At 42.1% G+C, this 23708-nt stretch overlaps 1 protein-coding gene across 8 annotated transcripts in view; it reads right to left on the bottom strand.

The window, feature by feature from the left end:
* The window catches only part of MAP2K4 (mitogen-activated protein kinase kinase 4), a 105355-nt gene extending 84074 nt beyond the window's left edge, over nucleotides 1-21281 (bottom strand). For 2 of the 8 annotated variants that reach the window (XM_082441429.1, XM_082441431.1), the window contains exons 1-2: nucleotides 21085-21280; nucleotides 10791-10856 (exon numbers count right to left, since the gene is read on the bottom strand). In XM_082441429.1, coding sequence (XP_082297555.1) covers nucleotides 10791-10856; nucleotides 21085-21205 — 187 coding nt within the window. In that variant the 5' untranslated portion in view covers nucleotides 21206-21280. Of the gene's footprint in view, nucleotides 1-10790; nucleotides 10857-21084 lie in introns of all 8 variants that reach the window. The other 6 variants (XM_082441437.1, XM_082441430.1, XM_082441433.1 and 3 more) reach the window with 6 other exon arrangements.
* Nucleotides 21282-23708: the final 2427 nt, after the last annotated feature.

Below are 23708 nucleotides of genomic sequence, written 5' to 3'. Positions count from 1 at the left end.
AACCCTTTAACTTGTGAGATCTGATGCTAACTCCAGGTAGATAGTGTCAGAATTGAACTGAATTGTTGGGCACCCAATTGACATAGGAAAATTGCTTGCAGTCAGATAACACCTCAGAGTGGCAAAATGTGAAACACTGAGAAGTGAGGACTATTAAGACTTCCTGAAGGCAAAAGAAGTCACTTTCAAGAAATAAATCTTGGGCTTCCCTGGTGGCGCGGTGGTTGAGAGTCTGCCTGCCAATGCAGAGGACGCGGGTTCGAGTCCTGGTCTGGGGGGATCCCACATGCCGCGGAGCAACTGGGCCCGTGAGCCACAATTACTGAGCCTGCGCGTCCGGAGGCTGTGCTCCGCAACAAGAGAGGCCGCAATAGTGAGAGGCCAGCGCACCTCGATGAAGAGTGGCCCCCGCTTGCCGCAACTAGAGAAAGCCCTCGCACAGAAACGAAGACCCAACACAGCCATAAATAAATAAATAAACAAACAAACAAACAAATAAATAAATAAAAGAAATAAATCTTTCCTTATTTCCATTAATACCTGTAATTGATTTTTTATGCTATCCAAACCTATAAGCAAGCCTGCAGCTTGCACTGCCTAAAGCAGAAGGGAAGCTTTATTTCAAAGATGGCTTCCCCAATTCTAAAACACCATGAGTAGTTTAGCAATAATTTAATAACTGCAGAGGAGGGGCACAAAGCCCCACACTACACAATTTTCAACTAGTCACCAAGAGCATACCACATTTGTTATATAACAACCCCTTGCTTCTTCGGGAACACAGTCAACATCTGAACATAAGCATTCTCATATTCATCTGGATGACTTTTGACCACTGGAAATTAGATTTAGCATTCTGGTGACTTTTCATAAAAAAAGCACCTGCGTATCACAGGAACTCAAATATTTCTTGAATAAATGAATAATCCAAGCTCAAGTTTTGATTTAACACCTTTAGGACAAATGGTTTCACTCAGACATCTTGACTGGGGGTTTTATCCATACTTCCCAATAGATCTAATTAGTTGCTTCTTTTGTTCTCATTAATCGAAAGATGCGTAACTAGAAGTTAAATAGGTTCTCTGAAAAAGTTAGCCAGCAAGCTTTAACGAGAGAAATGCTCCTAACTATAGAACTTCATGACACATGGATTAGTCAGCCATCCTCTGGCTTTAAAAAAAGATAGCTGGCATTTTTAACTGCCTTGCGCTGCTTGGCCTGTGATCATCTTTTATACACTCAACCAACTTTTTCCATTTCAGTGCTGTATTACCCTATACATCTTTTTAAAGAAATTTTAAGTAATAATTCACAATCCAAATTCAAATTCAAATCCAACAGTGTTACTACCAAAGCAAGTAACAGAGGTGGAAAACGAATCAACATCCTCTATACAAAGCTAATATTGTATATGTATAAGCAATAACTACAGCACTATTATACTCCTCTCACCAACATCCAAATAGCTTCTTTGTACCCCACAGAATAATCCTTCCCAATTTAAAAAAAACATTAAGATGTGACTAACACTTTCACTTCTTAGTGGACACAGTTAAGTACTATTTGTTGCCCATAAATGTATTCTATGAATTAAGGTTTTTAAAAGGTTAGAATAAAGTAAGATTAACAAAGAGAGTTAAATGGCACCCAAAGAGGATATACTGCACCCTATCTACTTTCTAAATATATAGTACATGAGAGTATCCTGACTGAAACGTCTCTGATTTGTTATTTACAAATTGTGCAAGGTCAAATCAGTGTTAGAACATCACCACAGGGAGACTTTAATAGTGTAGTTACAAGACAGGTGACTGAACAGGGATAGTGAAATGGGAGAGTTGCTTAAGAAAGCTGGAATCCGGTTTGGGACTTTTAAAGATCTCTTGATCTCTGCTGAAGTCGAAGAACCAGTGGGTATGTGAGACCAGTTCTGTCAAATTAAGATCAGTCCCAAACCGGATTCCAGCTTTGCTCATTAATTTATATTCACTGATTAGAATGCTCAGGTCCTTCAAGCATTATCTTGCCAGTACTTGGGAACCAGAGTTAGTCATCGAAAGGCAGTTTGGTGAGACTAGAAGTAAATAGGAGTTCTCATCCGAGATATAAAAAACACGTGAGCTACTTGTGTTCCAGTTGGCAATTACCTTCTCAGTGACTGGTATGTACTTGTCCAACAGGTGTCATTATTCACCTTTTAGTAGTGACAATTTCTTAAGCAACTCTTGCATTTCACTAACCCTGTTCAGTCACGTACTTCATATCCTTCAGCACTGGTGCAGTTAAGTCATAGATGATCAATGCAATAATTTGCATTTGATAGTATGCCCCAAACACAAACTTTGTTTCTTGGTTGACAACAGCAACTATCTGCAGAGCCCACAAACGTTTAGAAACACAAGTTAACCAGTCCCAAATGAAAGAATGAATCTAGACAAAAATCACTGATGGTAGCCAGAACCATCAGGTGAAAGGCTGATGGGGAACTTTATTCCATATGAAACACACTGACGGCACCAAAGCCCACTGATCAATCTTAACAAGAGCTGCAACCAGAAATCGTATGCCTCCTGATACAATGCAACAAAAAATACACAGCACCACCTACCAAGTGTTCTTGCCAAAAATTTGAATATCTATGTGATCAAAGCCCTTATTTCTAACTACAAATTAATAGGAAATACAGGGCAATGTGAAACACTAATTACTAAAAGGATGTAATCAGCCAAATCCAAAATGTGCAAAATGCTACAAAAATATGACCCATTTTTTTTCAATGAACAAATGGCAAGAAAAAAGGAGAGAAGAGGGAACTACTATAAAGAAACTTAAGAGACACATGAACCAAATGCAGTATGTGTGTGGGCCTTGTTGAGACCTCAACTTGGAGCAAATCAACTGTAAATAAGGCATTTGTAGGGCATTTGAGGAAATCAGAACATTGAGTGGCTATCTGATACAACTGTTTTGTTTATTTAACAGTGTGATAATGGCATTAAAGTTATGTATTTAAGAGTCCTTATCACTTAGAAGATGTGTGACAAACACATTTGTGGATGAAATAATGATAATCAGAATTAGCTTTAAAATTTTTTAGTAGAGATAGGTAGAGGGAGGAGGAACAAATGAAATAAAACAGGCCATATGCTGGTAATTGTTGAAGCCGTGTAATGGGTACATGGGGTTCACTATACTATTCTAAGTTTGAAAACTTCTATCATTAAATGTTTTTAAAAAATTAAATAATGTGCTTTCTTCCACCCCTAACTATAAGAAAGTAGGCGGGACATAAATCTGAAGACATCAATTCGTTTTTAAGAGCCTGTACACAAATCTGTCCTCACACAGCGCATGGCCACCTTGTTCACTGACTCCCCAGTCTCCTGACCTACTGATCTTGGTCAGCTGTTCCCCAGACACACAAGTCGTTCGAGAATCCCAAAGCAATCCATTCTCTGCATCTGTCTAGGCCAGAATAATTCTGATTTTTTGAAAATACTTTCTCCCTAGTGGTAGATCCCTCTGTCCCTAGCTTTGGAGCCACAAGAAGGAATCTTTCCGCTTAATGTTCAGTCAGGCTCATTAGATAACGTTTTGAAACTCTCCAGGGCCAGAAAATCAAAAATGATACATAAATGTATGTCCCGATCTCATGACAGTTTTCAAGTGAAAACCCCTCAAAAGCCATTTGGTTTAGAAAAGCATTCCTATGAGAGCTCACGGCTTTCTTTCAAGGATCAATAAACACTATGGTTTACAGCATGTAACCTGTGACCAAACCAAGGTCACACAGTCTGCTACTCCTTAGCTGTGTGACTTTAGAAAATTCCCTTAACCTTTCTGTGCTTCCGTTCCTCATCTATAATAATTACTATACCTACTTCATAAGACTGTTGGAAGAAATAAAGAGTTAATAACTTACTTAGATAATTTAAATAAAGTGATAGATAAGATTAGATAAGATAAATAAAAAGCTTAGGACAGGGTTTGGCACACGGTAAATGAGAGTTATCTGTTATTATTTCTACCACATAGTCTGTCTATACATGTTCAATTTCTCAAAGACCATAAACTTCTTCAGAGTAGGCTCTAGATTTAATCCATCTTTCAAGACCCCAGTGCCTCTTAGCATTAGTGGTATAGATATGTTTGTTAAATGTTATATTTGTGCCTCTGTTTATTTAACCTTTTAAGAGGTTCTCTGAAGGGGAGTAAATATGTATACACTTGATTTTCACTTCTGATTAATGTTCACTGATTTCTACCTAATGAGAAAATCAACACCAACGTGGCAGGTGCAAGTTTCTTCTAGAACATCTTTTCATCTAGATACTTGTGTCTGGATTTTGAAAGCACTCATAAAATCATGCAGTAAGAATTCAAGTATTTACTATACCTTGTTTGAAAACCATCACCCTAAACTTATTAGCTAAATTGAAAACCACTTTGATTAACTGGAGAGTTAGTTGGGAATAATTTCTGGAAACTTCTCACAAAAGTTTTGTCAAATATCCTTTCATTGCTCATAGTAAACTTCAACTGGCAAATAAAAGGAAACTTTCTGCAATGTGGGAGAATCACTAATTTTTTTCTCATTCAAAAACACCACACAGGGGCTTCCCTGGTGGCGCAGTGGTTGAGAATCTGCCTGCCAATGCAGGGGACACGGGTTCGAGCCCTGGTCTGGGAAGATCCCACATGCCGCGGAGCAACTACGCCCGTGAGCCACAATTACTGAGCCTGCGCATCTGGAGCCTGTGCTCCGCAACAAGAGAGGCCGCTACAGTGAGAGGCCCGCGCACCATGATGAAGAGTGGCCCCCACTTGCCACAACTAGAGAAAGCCCTCGCACAGAAACGAAGACCCAACACAGCCATAAATGAATGAATAAATAAATAAATGAATAAATAAAAATTTAAAAAAAAAAAAAAAAAAAAAAAAAAAAAAAAAAAAAAAAAAAAACACCACACAGTAAGCTTCTCCAAATGATTTTTTTTTTTTTTAATAAGGTACCACCACGTACCTTTTAAATTTTTTTTTTTTTTTTTTAATGCTATTCTTGTCTGCTTACATTCTTTTTATGTATGTATGTATGTATGTATGGCTGTGTTGGGTCTTCATTTCTGTGCGAGGGCCTTCTCTAGTTGTGGCAAGCGGGGGCCACTCTTCATCGCGGTGCGCGGGCCTCTCACCATCACGGCCTCTCGTTGCCGAGCACAGGCTCCAGACGCGCAGGCTCAGCAATTGTGGCTCACGGGCCGAGTTGCTCCGCGGCATGTGGGATCTTCCCAGACCAGGGCTCGAACCCGCGTCCCCTGCATTGGCAGGCAGATTCTCAACCACTGCGCCACCAGGGAAGCCCCCAAATAATTTTTAAGGTGCAATAGATATTTGAAACCTTCCTTCCTCTAGCAACAAAACCAATTTTCAGGAAGAATTAATGTTCCCACCACTTCCAAGATCAAAGATAATTAGGTAGCATTCCCCTTGGAATGGTACATGGTATAAAGGGGATGCATGAACCTTGACTCTGCCTATACAACGATTCTTGGGCTTCCATTAGTATAAAAGCTGTTGGAAAGCTTGGGCTTTCCCCTGGCAGTTCATCATGGTCCACAGACAGTGATGAATGTACTAGACGCTCAGTCCTAGGGGCTTACGGCAAACCCTGCAATAGTCTCATTTTGTAACTAAGTTCATCGTGTATATAGATTTAAATAAACCACGTTACCCTCCAGTAGCAGCAAATGTGGTCATTCTGTTTCTTAGGATTGCGGAAAAACTTAGGTGAGCTTAATAAATTCCAAACAATAAAATTTTAGTGATTGGGTATAGATTTTTGTTACATAAAATGGGAAAACAGAAGTTTAATTAGTTGAATGTTCTAAGCTCTTAGTTTTAAACACGGGACAGCTTGACATTCCCTCCACTCCTTCCTTTCCGTGGTTTTCTATACTCCACCTCCAGTAAAGTCAAATACTCTCTTGAGTGAAACATCATCTTTTACAGTATCAGGTCAGTAAACTTATTAATGACGTCCTCAAACTTCTGGAAAGATTCACAAAACACCCTTCCTCCTCTTTACTGTTTCATTTTTATTATTACCAATTTAAAAACAATTTGGGGTACTTATTTAAAGAGAATAGTTTCACAATGAAATGAAAATCTGTCATTAGGATACCTCCATTTTCCCCCCAAATACTTTGGTGTGCAGTGTTACCAAAAGCGATCAATACCTGTAATCTAATTTCTATTAGTGACTTCAAGGATAACAGTCAGCTCTGCAACATGTAATTTTCTAAATAAAGATCCTGTTGCGATGCAAACATTCTCAACTAAAACAATTTTTTAAAGCCATTAAATCTTTTTAGAGCTATCAAAAGTAAAAAAGGCAAAGCTACGGAAACTCAACCCTACCAAAACTTGTCTTTAGCACTCAAGAACTCTACAGCCATGGGCGGAAAATGCACTGCAGTAAGGGGGGAAAAAAAGGCTAAAAGTGCCCTTGTATGAAAACTAAATTATTAAGAGTATTTGCCAAATTCCTAACTACTCTCACTTTGATCGGCACAGGATTCTACTAGGCATTTTCTGAGGAAAATCCCCATGCCCTGGGATCTTTAACGCGTCACAATTCTCATACAAGCAAAAAGTCAAAATGCCGATCCACTAAGGTAAATTTGACATTTACAAAACCATATCTCAAAAACTGTTTCTAGGCAAATCTCCTGCCCCCCTCCCCCCCAAAAATTGGTTTTATAAAGCAAAGCAAATCACATTCTAAAGAACTATGTTTTCAAGTTAGCTCATTAAAGCCACTGAGATATGATCATTCAAACTGAGTCATAAATCACATAAACATATTTACAAGTACAAAATCATTATCTCCAAATGGTAAATGACGAACTAATCAACCTTCTAAATGTAGGAGCTCTACATGGGAAAAAAACATTTTCCCCTGATGTAGTCTTACATACAGACCTTAGAAAAATTCAATTATCTAACAGTGTTAAAGAAATATAACACTGTTGGCTCAAATAACAATTTTATGTTAAATATATATTATCTTATATATATTTAGAAAACCAAAAAGCAAATAAATGTAGAAACTATAATTGATAAAAAAAAGATCATGAAGTGCAAAGTGGATTTTTATTGAATTTCTATAAAAATCTGGTTCCAAAATTAAATATGCAGTCTCACACTATTTGTCTGTGTGTGTGTTAAAAGCCTACACACACATCACCAATAAAGCACCACTAACTCGTAACAGGCAATTGTAATAAACTGATTGGAACAGTAATGTAACAATATAAAAAATAAAAACTATGTGTAAGTCAAACAATGGGGGAAAATTAATCCTTCAGAGCTTCCATTAGTCATCAGAATCATCTTACAATAAGTCTTTTTGGTTTATGATGGAGAATTGAGCATTTGAAGCAGACTCAAACATAGTGGACTTTTAACAATATGTACTTTTGTGTTCTTTGTACTCTATCCCCTCCTACAACTACTGTATGCTATGTAATTATTTTTAATGAATTAAACTGTAGTTTTTCTGAAAATTCTGCAACACCCTTAAAATAAAACTGGAGATTCTGGCACTAGAGTATGCACTAATAGGTAAGAAAACATTGCTTTGGTGATTTCAAGCCCTTTATTTTTAAAGAAATGAGTGACTACTTCTAACATACAGTTAATGGCTATATTCCAGAGCAAACTGGAAGGCTGATTTTCTGCAAACATTACCAAATTGCACTTATAATTTTTACGACATGCAAATCATAGGACCAGTCTTGGGAAAAAGTGTTAATACATGTAAGCAACTGAAAACTTACCCTAAAACATAGGAACCAATAGTTCAAAAATAAATGCTGTCACCTTAGAGCTGGCCCTCCGTACCATCATTCCAGCTCCAACCCTCCCTTTCCTCAAGACTTCCACTGAGGTCTGAGCCAGCACAGACAGCTCTGCTTGACTCCAAAGCAGGACAGGCCATTGTTGGATCTCTGTCGTGGTCTCCAGTCAGGAAAGCAGCTATCATGAGACCCCACAGCAGCCCTCATGTTAGTTCTCTCTCATGACAGAACAGTGGAAGCAAAGGTGCCCAGTGCATATGCAGTCCTGCACCACCTCACTCTGGGTTCAGCTACTAATCAATCTGCAGCATCAGTAGTCGCATGCTTGCAATCAACGCAGGAACAGCCCTAGCCCACTGCACTAAGAGCCCGCTAAGGGCAGAGACCTATTCTATTCACTTCTGCCCCAATAATCTCCCTCATTTGATGGTACCTATTTGTCCAACATGTGCTTTGTGAATGAATGTATAAAACTGTATGAATTCCAAAAGCTGGAAAATTAAGAGAAGGACCTCCCAAAGAGAGAGGGAGAAATAAAAGGGGAGATATGAGAAAGCAGTGTAAAGAGGTAGTGAAGGCAACCAAAAGTGGGCATCAAGTGGGAATACACAGTTAGGTTCTGCCACGTGTAATAAAGCAAGCAGCACTGCAAACCTATCATTTCTGTAACAGTGGGAGAGGGACAGTACCATTTAGAAAGTCTAAAGGCATTTTACATCTACCTACAGCACCATTTATAGTCACTGTATACACAATTTTAAATTTAATAAAATCAATGTTTCTCTTGTTTTATGTTCACAATAGGACTAAGAGAAAAAAAGCAACAATGCAAATGCAGTTTTAAAATTTTTAAATGTCAGCATTTTTCTTAAATTAGATTTTATGTCAATATGTAAATAAAAATTTAAAAGTATATTAAATATTAACAGAAATATTTAAACAGAAAGCTAAAAACTGCCATAGTAGGTGTGTTAAAATTAAAATATAGCATAAAATAGAAGCTGTAACTACATTACATGTAGATATGTATCATATATGTAGGTTCACTAAGAGCAGGAAATCATATACTATTTTTAATTTAAGGTCAGAGAAGGATGACAATAATGCACCAATTAAACATTTTTATCCTAGGATCTAGCTGCCTTACTCTATTGCTCATTATATATTTATATCATGGATAAACCAATCAAGAAATAAATTTTTGTTAACTACTTTTCAAAGGAAGTCACAATGTTCAACCAATGGAAATTAAACATTTTGATTCCATCAGAAAATTTTAAAACAGCAGAAATGTTTTCTCCAGGGTAAACTTTATTTCGTTTGAACTAACTTACTTAAGAATGATACATATCAGAGGATCCAAAAGGTACAGCATGGTGACTACAGTTAACAATACAGCATTGTATACTTGAAAGTTGCTAGAAGAGTAGATCTTAAAGGTTCTTACTACAAAAGAGAAATACTAATTATGTGAGGTGATGGAGGTGTTAACTAACCCTACTGTGGTAATCATTTCGCAATATGTAAGGGCAGCAAATCATCATGCGTACACCTTAAACTTACACAATGTCATATGTCAACTACATCTCATAAAGCTGGGGGGAAAAGACAATGATGTACATCAAAAGGCGGTCGTGGGAGTTCCCCGGTGGCCTAGTGGTTAGGATTCCAGGCTCTCACTGCCGTGGCCCAGATTCAATCCCTGGTCAGGGAACTGAGATCCCACGAGCCTCGCGGCACAGCAAAAAAAAAGAAAAAGCGGTCATTATTCTTCCCCACTCTATGAGTCAACAAGCAGAAGATGAATACATTATATTTTGGGATATATTTATGTTAACTGGAGAATAGCTTTCTTGAGTTGGGATTTTTTTTAAACTGCATTTTATACAAATGACATTTAAGTTTAAAATGCATTTGTTTTAACTTTATAAATTATGCTTTCTTATAGAACACCTATTCTGTAGTATATGAAGACTGGCGCCCTAATATACAACCCTAGTCTAAGGCTTCCCTGGTGGCGCAGTGGTTAAGAATCCACCTGCCAATGCAGGGGACACAGGTTTGAGCCCTGGTCCGGGAAGATCCCACATGCCGCAGAGCAACTAAGCCCACACGTGCAACTACTGAGCCTGCGCTCTAGAGCCCGTGAACCACAACTACTGAAGCCTGCAAGCCACAACTACTGAAGTCCGTGCACCTAGCGGCCGTGCTCCGCAACAAGAAAAGCCACTGCAAGGAGAAGCCCGTGCACGGCAACAAAGAGTAGCCCCCTCTCACCACAACTAGAGAAAGACCGCGCGCAGCAACGAAGACCCAATGCAGCCAAAAATAAATAAATAAAATAAATAAATTTATTAAAAAACAAACAAAAATCCTAGTCTATATTGGGGGGTGGGGAGGAGGAAGAAAAAAATTTTGTTTTAAAGAAAAAAATTAAAATTCATTAAATGTATGCTTTAAAATAAATCAATTTTAAAGCATGAGGTCTCAGAATACAGTTATACCGTATACTTTCTGCACTCCAATCTTAAAAGTGAACTTTCCTCAACCTGTGATTTAAATTATGGCTAAGTCCAAATATCTATGTACATCTTTCTATATAACTATATACATATGAATAGATGTCTTTCTATACCTGTATACATCGTTCTAAATCTAGTATATCTGTCTATATCTATATACATCTTTCTATATTTACATACATTTGAATACCTACATATATGTTTCTCCTATTTCAATTGCAAGTGAAAGCAAGAATATAACACAGTTGTTTTGTTTTTTTTTTGTATTTGGAAAATGAATGAAAAATGGAAGCTCTTTTAAAGTAAAATTGCCATGGTTAGTTAGTTGAAACAATAGTGGACACATTCCCAATACCAAGATGGATATGAAAAAATTAGGTAGCATAATATCATAAAATTTGTAGCTTACTTTGTGCCTTTTCACAGAAGTTTATCTGAAAGCCTAAAGTAAAAGAGATAAGTTCCAGTTCATTTACTGTAAATCAAACAAACCAAAATTAGAACATGACATAGCATTTTTATATTACATTCAAGAACAGTTCAAATCACATAACCTCCACTATCACAGATAAAACTATAACATACGGGCTTTCTTCAAAAACTCAGCTCTTTCTGACGTAATTGTACTTTATTATATGACACTGAAATCAAGTTTAAATCATAAGAGTTACGTTGTCTTTACCGTTAATTTTCACATCTATTCAATAAAAAGAATAGCTATTAGCCCTTGGAAGTTAAGAACAACTTTTAAGACAGTTTTATCAATTTCTTCAATCTACAAGTTCAGAACATATCACAAGCTATCTTATTAACTCAAATTACTGACTTGGAATTACTCGATTAATTACTATCCCTGATTCAAAAACTTTGGTAGTTGATAAATTGTGAGAGCTAAACACACATAGCAACATTCTGCCAGTGAGCGAACCTCAAATGATAAGACAGTGAACTACTAAAGAGGTGCTTAAATTCCTGTGAAGTAGGCCTGAAAAAAGACCATGTCCCTAGAAACGGTAGGTAGGACTATAGCAGTTATAGGAAGAAAACCTGTGAATTCTCCTTAGAAACATAAACATATTTTCCAAGTTCAATTGGGCCTGGTTATACCTTATGCATATATTTATACAGGTGTAATTTTGTAAAATGCACCCAGTAAAGTAAGCTGTTCAAAACAAAAGCCTTCCCAAAATATTCATTTGCCATCATAGTCTATTGTGTGAATTTCTGGTTTTCTTAGTGGTCTACCTATGCTTGTGTTTATTATTGCTTTGGGGAGCAAAATGGGGAAAGCAAATTTAGAATGAGTATCACTCAAGCTGTAGTTATATAAATTCAATCAAAACTTGCAGGAAAAAAAGCCAGGACTAAAAAGGATATGTTTAAGTAGTCTTTCCCATCCAGCTATTGAAATTCCTAGGATTTTAAGATATAGTACCTATAATGCACAAAACCTGGAAAATGGCTAATGTAGCTACTCTGACATGAAGGTACCTTTGGGGCACATAAGTAACCCACTGCCTACTTACTACCTGATGGCAAAGTGGGAGGAAGTGGGAGTGGAGACTTCAAGGGACAGAAGTCCTGGGGGCAAACTGGAGGCAGTGCCCTGACACCTGTCTCTACTGCTGAGGCTCCATACATATGCTGCCCGCCCCCTTGCCCCCCCACCAGATGTGCAGCAGGAACAGACTTCAGAAGCAAACACAAACAAACAAACAAACAACAAAAAAAAATGGATCCTGTGGATCTTATAAGCCTAAGCAACTGAACACCAGCCAGCCTCCTACCAGGCAAAATGAGTTGGCACAAGTCAGGAGGAAAGGGAGCTGGCAGCTGGCACTGTGGAAGCAGCAGTGGAATAGGAAACACGGAGGAGCCTAGCCGCAGCTCAGAAGCCGCAGCTCAGAAGCCCATCTCCCACCCCCTCCGCTGGAAGAGGGAACGGAAAATTCACCTGGAGACCGGAGAGGAAGCTGGTGAAACACTGAAACAATTTCAAGGTGATGGTTACTATTCTCTTTTTAGCTGTAAATACAGTCAATAGTTGCTACTGGGTAGCAAAAATAAAAGGTGAGCAAAGAGGTGAACTAAATGGCAAGATGAATGGGGAAAGGAGCAAGAAAAATAAATCTGAAAGGTATGTGAAAAAGAATGAATTGGATCTGTGTAGTTATATAAAAATAAGTTAAAGGATAAAAGTATAATGAATAGGAAAAAATTTAAGGTATATGTAACTGGGAATGTTAGAATATCACCAAGTACTCCCCTAACACATCAGAAGTTAAGCCCACTTTTAAATGCTAAAAAATTCTCAAAACTTGAAGTTCTGTCATCAGTACAGAATCCATACATGTAGCTAAAAGGGAAGGGGTGAAATTCTCAAAGCATAACTACAGACTTGCTCTTTCTACGTAATTATGGATGAAGTGACCAGATGAACAGATTCTAAGGACTCATACCTACATCTATCTCTGCATTATTTCTCACTCAGAAAAGACTTGCTAACTGACAAGCACAGGCTACAGTAACTGGAACAGATGGCTCACCTTTTCCTTGGAACTCCATGTAATCTTATCAATTAAATCAGATAAAAAGCCATTACCTAAATCTTTCTAGACCTCTAAAAGACTATATATACAGACACACACACACACACACACACACACACACACACACACACACACACACACACACACGGCAGGGGGGTGGGGGGTGGGGGGGAGAGACTCTATATAGATAGATTATATATATGGAAAAGAACCCGGGACTTCCCTGGTGGCGCAGTGGTTAAGAATCCGCCTGCCAATGCAGGGGACACGGGTTCGATCCCAGGTCCGGGAAGATCCCACATGCCAAGGAGCAACTAAGCCTGTGTGCCACAACTACTGAGCCTGCGCTCTAGAGCCCGCGAGCCACAACTACTGAGTCCACGTGCTGCAACTACTGAAGCCCGCGTGCCTAGAGCCCATGCTCCGCAACAAGAGAAGCCACCGCAATGAAGAGTAGCCCCCGATCACCGCAACTAGAGGAAGCCCGCGTGCAGCAATGAGGACCCAACGCAGCCAAAAAAAAAAAAAGAACCCACAAAGGTCAGAGAGTTGGTGCTTACAGGACAGACGTGGGAAAGTACATGGCCCCAGCTCAGTTTCTTTTCATTAAATCTCAGACCCCCAAGAATAAATATTGAGATGTACAGGGCAGGGTGCTAGTAGGCCTACCAAAGAAATAAAGCTCTGTGGGGCTTTTTCCCCTCCTTTTTCTCACCAGGAGAAAAAGCCCTCCTCCTTTTTCTCACCACATTTTCCCCTCATTCTCACCGTCCAACCTCAATCTTGAGAGTCCTTAACTGGCCATAACTGGAAACCTGCAATTTACTGTATTTACCAAATAAAGTGAGCTTGTCTGTATCCGTTTAAAAGGCTGTTTAGGATGTGTATAAGTGTATATTAAAACCAAAGGCCCAGAGTATTTGAGAAAGTAGAAAACAAAATGAAGAATGTCAGACCAGGGTTCTAGTTCCAACTGTGAAACTCAAAAGAGGCATCTTGCTTGAGCCCCCGTTTCCTCATTTATATATAAAATTAAGAATAATATCAAGTAATCTTATAATTTGAAACAGCGTGCCCATGTGTAATTTTGATTGTCTAGTGGCCCTCACGGGGCACAGCAACCATCCGCACTGCCCTTCGCCTGGGCTGAGGGTGTGGGGGGGGGGGGGGGGGCGGGACAGGGGCGTAAGTAGCTTCCCACCTCCTCAGTAGTGCCTTATAGTTTCCTGGACACCCTGGATTCTGGTAACGCTGAAAAGGATAATGAACTCCAGTATGAAGCCACACTGACACAAAGAAAATCACAGCTGCCTGCCTTACTGGGTCAGGCCCACAGACCAAGCTCCCAAATCTTCCTTCTGCCACAAGCATGAAGAGGCCAGCAGCTTGCCGCCTTCCAACTTCAACCTCAAAATTTTGGCATGTGCCTTCAACTGTAAAGTTACTCATAGTATACCATTCTGACTCTAACATCTCAGCATTTATCTAAGCTTATCCAAACTTTGTATTTTCATTGTACTTAGAGTGAGTTCCACAAGATTTCCTGCTGTGTTACTTCCTTGAGCTTTCCTGACTTCACCTTTCTCAAACTTAAAAGCGACCCACCTTCATTTAGTAATTCCAGGTTATTTGCGTCATCCAGAACCACTCATGATTTTTATGAATACTAAGCTTTTCCACATTTTTAAAAATTCAGGATCTTGTCAGCCCTCGTATGCCAGTTCCTTTCCTTCCTGTGGCTGATGACCACCTTATTCACTCTTCGGTTTGTAACTAAGCACTGTGTTACCATCGAGCCCGTTCAAGGAAGCCTAGTACACCCGGGAGAGCAACTCATGAACCACGTGACTGTGGGCAAGTATCTAACCTCTATGAGCCTCAATTTTCTCGTCTGTAAAACAGAATAATAATACCCAAAAGTGTTTTGTGATGATTAAATAAAGTAATAAATGCAACACAGAGCCTGGGATAGCGCAAGTTAATGTTATCAGAGTCATTATTATTCCTGGTCTCTCCCTCAGGTGAGCAATGATTATGGCACCTTCCCTATCAGACCAGCTTAACCCACACAAAACCAGTCCCTCTCCTTTCATTCCCAGTCACCAAGAGAGGTAAAAGCAAAGGATTCCACACTCTGCCTCTCCGTTACAGCCCTTCCTACACCCAGCCTGCTGTCCTGAGGACTTAACTCCGGAGTGGGTACTGTCTCCTGGCAGGAACCTAACCCAGATCTCAGGGACACTGGCAAACGCATCAGGAGAGCCATTTAATGTCGCTTATTTTTCAGCAAAGTCAGGCACAGATAGACACACATATATGTATGTCAGATGTATAACAGAGATCTATCCGGCAACCACTCTTCTAGCTTCCCCCTTTTGAAAACTTTGGGTGACTGCTGGTAAGATGAGCTATAATACAGCTTGAAAGAGCTGCTGTGGTGTCCACTTCCACCATCCTTCCCCCTGGTGGGGAATGACATGCTGTCCTTCAAGAATCAAGCCGTGCACGACGGGACTGCCAGCTTCTTTGTAAAGGTCCCTCTTGAGCTGCGCTAACTACTGGCCCCAGTGCTCCCTCTCACTGCGTGGCTGCTAAGTCAGGCCCATCTCCTCTCTCGTCGCCCTTGAATCCTTTCTACAGGGTCACGTTAATTCTCAACCTTGCCAAGAGTGTGATGAGACACATGGAGACTTTCTGCAGTTGGGGGAAAGGGCCAGAAGCTAACCCATGCCCATTAGCAGGACAGTAAGTTGCGCAGATGACAAATTTAGCCAGGATGGCAACGTATGCTATTAACTCCTATGCTAAGTGGGTGCCTTTTCCACACGATGCATAGTGTTGAAAGAGTTCTATTACCTTTCAACATCTAATTAAAGTTTTCTACTTGCCTGTAGATTTGCAATCAAAATGCCCCCAAATTCAAAGTGCCCAGGTAAACGCCCCAGCAAGTTCAGAACTCTGCAACACAAAGAAGCATCAGGAAGCCCTGAGGCTCCAAACTCAACCCAAACATGGCTGGATGCGTACAGCTTCCACCCCCTGACTGAAACCTAAAATAATCTCTTCCTTCTATTCCGGAATCTGCATCACTTCTGGCAAAGATTCTTCTCTCAGACCTGAATGGCTGAAGTGACTTAAATAGAGCTCGGAGAAGCCATGTGAACCTGGGCAGAGGAGTCGAAAGAGCAAAGGCTGCCTGTCACCAGATGGATTAAAACCCACTTCAACTAGGGCAAATTCCTTACTTTAAATGTCAGTTCCCTAATATATGAAAGGGGACCATGCCCATCTACCCTTAAAGAGCACTTATGAGCATCAAATTAGGTAAAGACAGTGAAAAAAGAGCTGTGTTAACTATTAGTTTCCCTTCTTAATTTTAAATCTGAATTAAACTTCCTCAGGTTGTATCATGTGGGCTGTCTCTATCTCCTAGAGATGCAGACTGACCTGAATTATATGTGATGGAGTTGATTTTGACCTCCAGACCCCTAAAAATAAGAAAAACTCTATGGGCCCAAATCAACCCAGCTTCTCAAATTAGGTAAGAGAAATGGAATGGAAAAAGAGAAATTTGCAAAAATAGAGACATGACTCAAAATACAGGGTTCACTAATATCCCATCTTAAACAAGTTTCAACACACACTCACACTCTAATAAGGGACATTAAAGGAAAATGTGAGAAAATAAGTATCCTGAAAGCATTATGTTTTTCTACTTTTTTAATTTTAATACTAGGGTTGCTCTCCTTTTTAAGGAACATACAGAAATGCAATATGTGCTCTGAGGAGGGACCAATTTCCTGACCTGGATTTTATTTATCAGGCTATGTCAAATAAATGGTGAAAGAAATAGTGTGCAACACAGTGGGAAAGGCAAGCAGTTCTAGGGTTTGGTACCTTGTCCACTGTCTGCACAATTCAGTTCTTTAAATTGGGATAAAGGCACCCTCCTATGGTTCTTGAAAACCACAAACTAAATGGTAAAAATAGAAAGACAGTCAAATATAATCACAAATAGGGCATTTCATACTAATGTTTTTATTCAAATATTATTGGGAGAAAAAAGTATACTGATTTTAAACCTTCACTTTTTCTTAACAGATATGTTTCATTACACTTGAAAGTTCTGTGTGTTTTCTTTTATTTTGTAAATATTTTTACTGAGGTATAATTGACAAACATTATATTAGTTTCAGGTGTACAACTTGATTCGCTATTTGTACATATTGCGAAATGATCGCCACACAGTAAGTCTAGTTAACATCTGTCACCACACATAGTTAAATAATTCTTTTCTTGTGATGAGAACTTTTAAGCTCTACTCTCTTAGCAACTTTCAAATATGCAATACAGTATTATTAACTATAGTCACTATGCTGTACATTATTTTGCACATTTTTAAAAAGTAAAATCAAGCTATCATCTTTTTACTTAAATTGATATTTATAAAATGTTCAGCTGAGGGTAAATGGGTAAGGACTGGACTAGTCCATAACTTTTCTGCTATACATATATCTGAGACTCAAAAAGAAAAAAAGAAAAACTACCTACATGAGCACATTAAGAGAATCTGAGGCACTTACAACATATACTTTATAACCAGTTCCTGTAACAAGTATTTTACAAATGACTCCATGTTTTTCAGACTCAATTATAGATTCTAACTATTCTACACATTTTTTAAAAACTGACATTTCTCAGCTATCCAAGTAAAGTTTAAGGAAAAGTTTTACCTTCCCCTGCTTTAAGTCTCCTATAATAAATTTAACTTCTTGTGTTCATGAGATTTTTAAAAATCTACTATACTTTAAGGGTTTAGTAACTAAAGCATTTAAATAGCCATGTCTAATAGCAATCCTTATATATGTATAGATATTTCATAATTTTCAAAGCCCTTTCATGTGCATTAATCTAATAATGTGATTCTCACAACAGCCCTGTAAGGTATTATCCCTATTTTAACAGATAAGAAACTCAGATGAGTTCAGAAAATGTAGGTAATTTCCCCAAGGTCACAGAGCTTGTACACAGCAGAGCAGTTACCTACACCCAGGGAGAATAAAGACTCATCAAGAATACTCTGACCAGAAATGCTCAATAATGAAAAATGGAAATAAACAGGGTAGAGAAAAGGGTAGGACCCAGTAATAATGAAGCTAAAGAAACTGGGTGATGGATCATGAGGGGTTAGGGACTCATCTGCTAATAATGAAAGAGACAATTAGACCATTACAAATAAGAGTACTGTTGCTATTAACAATGATGACGGCTAACATGTATCAATCGCATCCTTACTGTGTGTCAGGCCCACACTTTATATGCATTCTCAAAGTTCCTGTAAGGTAAGCATTATTCCTGCTTCCCAACTGAGAAACTGAGGCTTGGAGAGGTTAAGTATCTTGCCCAAGGTCACAAAATTCTTAAGTCCCGATGAGGGGATTCAAATCCAGGACACCAGAGCTCTGGCTTAACTCAAGCATTATTATATTAAAAAAAAATAATTCTCAACTGAGACCACTCTTGGGCCACAAACCTCAAGCCATGAAAAAATGTGCAGGGTGACCCAGTGCCCAGCACGGTGCTTCTCACACAGAACGAACACCAATGTCTGTTATATGACATGTATTCCACGCGTCCCACAGCTAAACCCTGCTATTGGAAAGAGCTTGGCCATTAAAAACTCCCAGAGAGACAGTGCTCTGGGGGTGGCAGGTGACCATGCTTGGGAGTGGCATTTACCAAACATCTTCTAAGGACCTGAAGTATGATCTTAAGCCAAAGATCTGATAGGTGAAGTAAGGGAGGTTGGGCTCTAACATCACAAGACAAAAAAGATCCTACACAGCTGCTCAAGCTCACGCTTTGTAACCTGGGTTGTGCGAGAGAACGTCTTGAGAGTTTCAAGCGCTTCTCTTCATTCTGAGTAATCAAGAGAGGTTCAAGAAGATACGACAGGTTCCTGAGTCAATCAAGGCTAGACACAGTACTGATAAAAGAAAATTGATCAATAATTCAAAGAGAAGTCTTATGTCCTCCCTCTCCCTTTTAAACTGGGTTCTGCTTAGCAGAAGATTCAGTTTACTGGGTATCAAAACTCAGGGGTGTGAGAGGAGAATGGAGCGCATCAGAATAATTCCTAAACACGATGACTTTCTCTGAGTTCCTAGAACACTCCAAGCTCTTTCCCACTTTGGAATCTTCACACACACTGTTCCCTCCGCCTAGAACCCTCTTCTTTATCGTAACAGAGTCCTGTTTCCAGACAGGTCTTCTGTGACCATCCTACCAAAGCATACTGCCCCCTCCCCCATTAACTTCTAACCCAGCTTGTTACCTTCATAACACTTTTCTCAATTAGCAATCTTTCTTACTTATCTGCATGTTGTCTTCCCTCCCCGATCCTATCAGGAGGGTAAGCTCCATCAGGAATGAGACCGTCTGACTCACACTTTTCTATATACCCAGCACTAGAGCACTATGCCTGGCACCAGGCAGATGCTCAATAAACATTTCTGAACGAAAATTAATTTCTACAGCTTTTTCGAACTATCAGCCTCCCTACTCATCCCCTCCCGCCCCCACCCAAAAAAAACCTTGCATTTTTATAAGCTTTGTAAGTCACCCGTTTGGGATATGCAATATAATCTTAAATTGTCATTTTGCTGTTTCATTTCACCACCACCACCACCACCGAGACTGTAGAGCTGGAAGATCAGGAAACCCATCCTGTACTTCATCTGTATATTGTACAACACAGTGGCAGCCAATAACTAATTTAATTTGAATTAATTATCTGAGGGCCTGCACAGAAAGTGTCCTCTGAGCTCTGACATCATCCTGTCTATATATCTATCACTGTTCCTTACGTATATCCCACGGGGAGGGGAACAGGGATATAAAAATGAATAAAATCCCGCCTCTGCTTCATGAATCACCCTCTCATAAACCCGAAATACTCAACAAACGTCAAACCTAACTAGACAGACGGTTAAGATAGACCTCGGAGCCCTTTAGGAAGATTTTAATCAAAGAGTAACCATGGTCACACGGACCACGAAGAGTACCCCAACTGATGCTGCTAATAATTTAACGCAAGCAAGTCTGCGAAAGTTGTCAAGAGATTTCTGAGATTTCCTGTTTTCAGAAATAACATTACTACTCAAAATTCCCCAGTAAACTCAAGGAAACGGTCCCTCATGGGCTGGGGCCTGGTATTTTCACAACAGCCCCTGTCAAGAGCCACACAGAGCTAAGAAGCATTCCCACCGGGGAAAGCCATTAATTAGGAGGGCTGCTTCAGATGTCCAGTCCCCGCAGAGAACCACTCTGACCCCTGCCTTTCGATTTCCCGGATCTCTGCATTTCAACCGAGCTCCCTCTGTTTCATTTATTTATTTATTTATTTGGTCTGCATGCCAGGCTAACACAGAAACCCCCGGCCTCTCCCAGGCCAAGGGCTGTCTCATCACCTTACAGGTAGCACGGGCCTGAACACCCCCGCCTCACCCGCCCAGCGCGCAGAAACCCGCAGAAGTTTGGAAACCGAGGGTCCAGGAGGACCGCGGAGCCCAGAGGTCAGGCGGCGGCCGGGCCCGGCGGCGCCCGCAGGGAACCAAGATGGCCCTGAGCGGGCCCCACTGCGGCGGCGGCGGCGGGGAGCCGGGCCGGGGCGCCGGGGCGCCGGGGCGCCAGGGCGCGGGACCGAGGGGCCGAGGGGCGCGGGGCCGGGACGCCGCCGCCGCCCTGGGCGGCCGGGACCCGCGGGCCAGGCCCCGGGCGCCTCCCGCCGCCGCAGCCCGGCCGCGCGTTCCCGGAAAGGCGGGAGGGGCGCGCCAGGTAAGCGGCGGCCGCGGCAGGGGTGGCAGCGGGGCGGGCCCGAGCCAGGTGGGCCCCCGCGGGCGGCCGGGAGCCCGCCGGGCCGAGCGCGGGCGGAGGCCGCGGCCCGGGCCTGCGCGGCCCGCCGCCCGGAGCCAGGCCGAGCCCGGGGCGGCCGGCCCGGGGCGGGAAGCGGGGAGGGAGGGAGGCGGACCGGCGCGGGCGGCTCGGTGGCTTCCTCAGCCGGGTCCGGGGGCGTCCGCGGCCGCGGGGACAGGCCGCGACGACGCCGACGGCCGCGCCGGGGGGCCGGGGTCTCGGCGCCGCCGCCTTCCTTACCCTGCATGCTGCTGACGGCCGGGTGGCCGGGCGCCGGGGACCCCACGGGGCCCGGGGTGCCGCTGCCGCTGCCGCTGCCGCCCCCGGAGCCGCCGCCGCCGCTCGGGCTCGGAGCCGCCATTGTTGGGAGTGAGGAGCCGAGCGGCGCCGCGGCGGCTGCAATGCAGCAAGCTCGGCCTCTCGCACGACCGCGGGGCGTGGCCAGCGCCAGCCTTGGCCACGCCCCCGGCACGCCCTCCGGCACGCCCCCGCCCGCGCCTGACGCGGAGCCGCACCAGATGCTGAGCGGCAGAACTGTCCGGGTCGCCGGTGCGGGACCCCAAAGGCCGGCAGAAGTCCTGCACCGGGGCTGCGGGCCCGCCGCGGGGCCTAGAGCGGTTTGCGGAGGGGGAGTGTGTGCATTTGGGGTATAAAAGGGTACACAGCTTTTATCATTCCTACAGAGGTCTGTGACCCCAAAAGTTTCAGAAGCCCCTTGTTGGAGTCTCAGAACCCAAAACCAGAATCGTAAAACTGAAAGGGATCGCAGAGCTCGCGCTTCTTGTCCAGTCTCTGACACGGCACTTCCAGAGGGGACTTGGCTCTACCTGTGGTTCCATCTGGAGCTCCCGCTAAGCCTTGCCTAACACCCTAAGCCTCTACCCTGCCCTGGGAGATCCTAAGGAATGCTACTGAAAGTACCGTCAGTGGACCCATCCCAAGAAGACTGAATCAGAACTTACATTTTAATAATATCCCCAGGTAATTTGTATGCACATTAAATTTGAAAAACAGTATCTTAAGCACGCAAGCTCCCTGGCCTCCCAAAATATATTATCTATATCACCGACTTCCCCTAAATACACACTGGATTCTCTCCCCCACCTCTTCTACACCTTATAAGACCAGCCATATAAATTATATAATTTAAATATGAATTATATAAGATGGAAACTTCACAGAACAAAATCAGGTTTCTTCCAGTGCTTGGCACAGAGACTGGTTTTAGGAAGGCAGCAGCTAAAAGAAAAGAAAAAAAAAAAAAAAAAAAAGGTCCTCTGTGGGGGCTTCCCTGGTGGCGCAGTGGTTGAGAATCTGCCTGCCAATGCAGGGGACACGGGTTCGGGCCCTGATCTGGGAGGATCCCACATGCCGCGGAGCAACTGGGCCCGTGAGCCACAGCTACTGAGCCTGCGCGTCTGGAGCCTGTGCTCCGCAACAAGAGAGGCCGCGATGGTGAGGGGCCCGCGCACTGCGATGAAGAGTGGCCCCCGCTTGCCGCAACTAGAGAAAGCCCACGCACAGAAACGAAGACCCAACACAGCCAAAAATAAATAAATAAAATTTAAAAAAAAAAAAAAAAAAGGTCCTCTGTGAGGCTGGGGGTTCGTGGACCAACAGAAACGTAATTGGAACGGTAAGGTATGGATCTCTGGGCAGAGGTATGTCTCGTCTATATATAGCATGACCAACTATACAATATGCCAAGTCGTCTGAACCATGGAGCTGGATGTTTCCTGCCCTTTGGAAGCACTGAGCAATCTATACCAGGACATCCTTCCACACAGGCCTTATCTGTGCTGGAACTTCCTCGGGGCATCTTGGTAATGTCCCCTCCATCAACAGAAGCCTTGCCTTCTTGCTCCGAACCCAACCTCAGCCATCATCTTGACTGCTCACAGGGGCTAGAGTTAGGGCTTAGGGAAAGTAAACTGGGGAGGCAGTGAAGGCAAACTGAAGGTGAGAGCAGGTAGCTGTGCTTAAAAGTGGACAGCCTCGCATTCCAGCCTGCCAGAACTCTCCTCTGAGGGCCTGGCTGGCAGAGCGACATCTCCATTTCCAGGTCATTATAAACACTGCCAAATTCCCATCTGGGAATCAGTATCCCAGATTGCTCTTCTTGGTCCTGGGGAATCATAAAAGTGGGGTCCCCAGAAAGGAAATATAATCAGAACCTGGAAGGAAAGTGTCCCATCCAGGCTGTTCAGCCCAGAGTACAGGCTAAATACTCAGTCTGCATCTTTGGCACGGTGCTGATGGGAAGAGTAGCAACAAATGACAGAGAAAAGAAGGAGCTGAGGCTCCCTAAAGGCTCTTCTTTGGAGGTACACATTGGAAGACAGCTTTCTTTTCTTTGAGGTTTATATTTTAGTGCCTGGAGGGGTTAGTATCAAAAATCAAATGAAATTCTTCTCTCAAAACATCAACACAACTTGCCAACAATTAACAAAGATAGATGCAAAAATATAGGGACCCCACCACCACCACCCCCAGGCAACAGTTTTGCACTTCCCTCGGCTTGGCCATTTTAACACCCTGGGAAAAGGCATCAACAGCCTCATAGTTTTTTGGCAAACAGACCAAATGTCATCATCAGACTCCAGATGCAGGATTACCAGACACCAAATAGTTCTATCTGAGCAATTTTCTGACACTTTATTCCAGTACCTGCCAATAGCTTTCACAACCAGTTCCTGCTGACTAAATGTCACTGTTGTGTATGTCATCTCATTTCTCACTTGCAGTTCCTTGGGTTTTGGAGTGGTACCAAGAAATGACTTGGAGGACTTCTAGTCTCCCCACCCGCATTAGTACCATAAGTATCCCTCCCCCATTTTTTGATGTGGACAATTGATATACTTACA

The sequence above is a fragment of the Balaenoptera physalus genome (genome assembly GCF_965194825.1).
Source record: "Balaenoptera physalus genome assembly, chromosome: 20".
Classification (NCBI taxonomy): domain Eukaryota; kingdom Metazoa; phylum Chordata; class Mammalia; order Artiodactyla; family Balaenopteridae; genus Balaenoptera; species Balaenoptera physalus.
This window is presented reverse-complemented; position numbering and strand designations above follow the sequence as displayed.